We start from the raw sequence: 2500 nt of genomic DNA on the forward strand, positions 1-2500 counted from the left end.
AATTTGCTTGAGAGAGAGAGAGAGAGAGAGAGAGAGAGAGAGAGAGAGAGAGAGAGAGAGAGAGAGAGAGAATGAGGGAGAGAGAATGAAAGAGAGAGAGAGAGAGAGAGAGAAAGAGAGAGAGAGAGAGAGAGAGAGAGAGATGGAGATGGGAGAGAGACAGAACGGTGCCCCCCCCCCCCCTTCCTCCTTTCCCTTGGCTTGGCCGTCAGCCCAACCCTCCACGTGTGCCCTCCTCCAGCCGAGGCAGAGTACCTGGCCATGCAGGCGGGCGTGACAGCCGGGACGGTCCTTGCGGTTCTCCTGCCGGTGCTCATCGCCATGCTGTGCTACGCCTCCTACGTGCGCAACAAGCGGCGCGCGGACTTCCCCGACGCCCCCGTCAGGAGAGGCCACGAAAGCAGACGCAGCTTCAATCAGTTCTTCCCGAAGTCCAAGTGAGTAGAGGCTATATTTATGTGCTTGGGCAAGTGTGTGTATATATATGAATATATATATATATATATATATATATATGAATATATATATATATATGTGTGTGTGTGTGTGTGTGTGTGTGTGTGTGTGTGTGTGTGTGTGTGTGTGTGTGTCTGTGTGTGTATGTGTGTATGTGTGTGTGTGTGTGTATGTGTGATTATGTAAATAATTATATATTATATAGACACAATTCGAAATCATGTTTAAAGGGAGTCATAAGCCAAGAAGGCGCTGCTCAAAAAGGAAGTCCTTCTGCGGAAGGACCGCCAAGATAAAGCACAGCCAGGCTTTCCCTGGGATAGTCCCTTGGCGACGAAGTTTAACAAAAGCGACTGTAGTGGGTTTGATTTAGCCTTTCTGTAGTGTAATTCTCTTGAAGAGATTATTTCATATTTGCATATGACTTTCATTGTAAAATTATACATCTTGTTATGCACTAACCCCACCTTGTCGCAAATTCCCATTACTTCATCTGCATATATGACTATAGATTTCACTTGGCACTGAAAGGAATTGTTTGGACTCATAGTTCTTAATCCTGCCTCCCTCCTTCAGAAGAGACAGCTCGCCGGAGGCGCGTCCGGGCCGCACCGTGGACCTGAGGTCGGGAGAGGCCTCGCCTGGACTCAAGCACTCGGATGACACGCAGGTCTAGGTGTGCAGCCTTCGGGAGCACCAATGCCAGGTCTCCCGGTGCCGGTTGCATCCAGCCCTCCATCCCCTGGAACTGATGCAGAAACTCGGCGACCGCCAACTGCATGCTTGTCCTTGGATGTTGGTCACCGGCGCCATTTAATTAGCTGTTACAGATCGCATGTTTGTCTTTTTGTGTTTCGGGTTATCTAACACCCATTCCCAACCTTCTGCCAGCGAGGGTCACCTCAGTGTTAGTTGTACGACAGAGAAGTTTCTATCTATTTATGGCAGAAATATATGACGATTATTTTCTCTGATAAAAAAAAAAATCAGATAATATGCATGTCCAAATTCTAAGCCATTTGGTAATTGAGGTAGATATTTTATATATTGTAATTAGCTATTTTTACAAAATAGATTGATAACTTCTCAAAATGTGTTGTTATTATAGTGAATAGCAAAATCTTTTATACGGTTTTAGAGAATAAATGTTTCTTGTATATCGTTGACATGTAAATTGATTGTTCTTGTAATGTCTCATAATTAGTGTAACATTTGCATAGAGCTACTAATACTAAAGTTTAAAAAAATAAAAAAACTAAAAATAACTTTCAGATACGAATAAATTTTATTTAGCATTTTTATAAGATGTATGTTGTGAGATCATGTGATTTGTTTATAGTAACACCCGAACATAGTTTCTGATTGTTAGTAAGGGAAATAAGACAGACCGAACAAGAAATAAACAGAAAATAAATTAACGGGAACTCTTTTTCATCCATCGAGCCTCGAGTTCGTTACCTGAACCGAAACATAACGGGGCTTAATTGTTTTATCATGCACTATAGCTTCGTTCATTCTTGTTAATTATATTGCTATAAAAATCCCCCTCTTTTTAAATAAAACTACAATATAAAAACTTTTCCTGTGTTTCCCTTCGTCTACTTCCTGTACAGTTTGTCAGCGAGTCTACGGAAGATTCGGCGGGAATCCTGGGATGCTTTTCCCGCCACTGCTTGGGTGGCGGGAAAATTATTTTTGTATTTCTGTTACATAGGCTATTTTTATCATTAGTACTGTTACTGTCACTTTTTTTTTTTATAATTTTCACTAGTGTTATTTTGCAATTGTCATCAATATTATTATTATGATTGATTGAACCGACAGAGCGAACGGTTCCTGAGAGATCCCTTCTATAAAGCGATCATGGCTGTACTCCATGTTTTTGATGTCACAATAAACCATGTTCTGTTTTCGCAATAAAATATAATGTTAAAATCATGTATTTCCTTGCCTTGTTTAACTGTAGGATATGGTTGAGCAGGAGAGTTAAGGGACCACCAGATACCAGTGTTTCTTGATATGAACTTATTTTGAATGACTATAA

The 2500-nt window shown here is 41.2% G+C and overlaps 1 protein-coding gene across 1 annotated transcript in view; it reads left to right on the plus strand.

Moving 5' to 3' along the window:
* Positions 1–2035, plus strand: part of LOC125046719 (protein mesh-like) — a 22164-nt gene extending 20129 nt beyond the window's left edge. The window contains exons 22-23 of the mRNA XM_047644617.1: positions 242–437; positions 1033–2035. Of these exons, the coding sequence (XP_047500573.1) occupies positions 242–437; positions 1033–1132 (296 nt within the window). The 3' untranslated portion in view covers positions 1133–2035. The remainder of the gene's footprint in view (positions 1–241; positions 438–1032) is intronic.
* The last annotated feature ends 465 nt before the right edge of the window (positions 2036–2500 follow it).

The sequence above is a fragment of the Penaeus chinensis genome, chromosome 39 (genome assembly GCF_019202785.1).
Source record: "Penaeus chinensis breed Huanghai No. 1 chromosome 39, ASM1920278v2, whole genome shotgun sequence".
NCBI classification, from domain to species: Eukaryota; Metazoa; Arthropoda; class Malacostraca; order Decapoda; family Penaeidae; genus Penaeus; species Penaeus chinensis.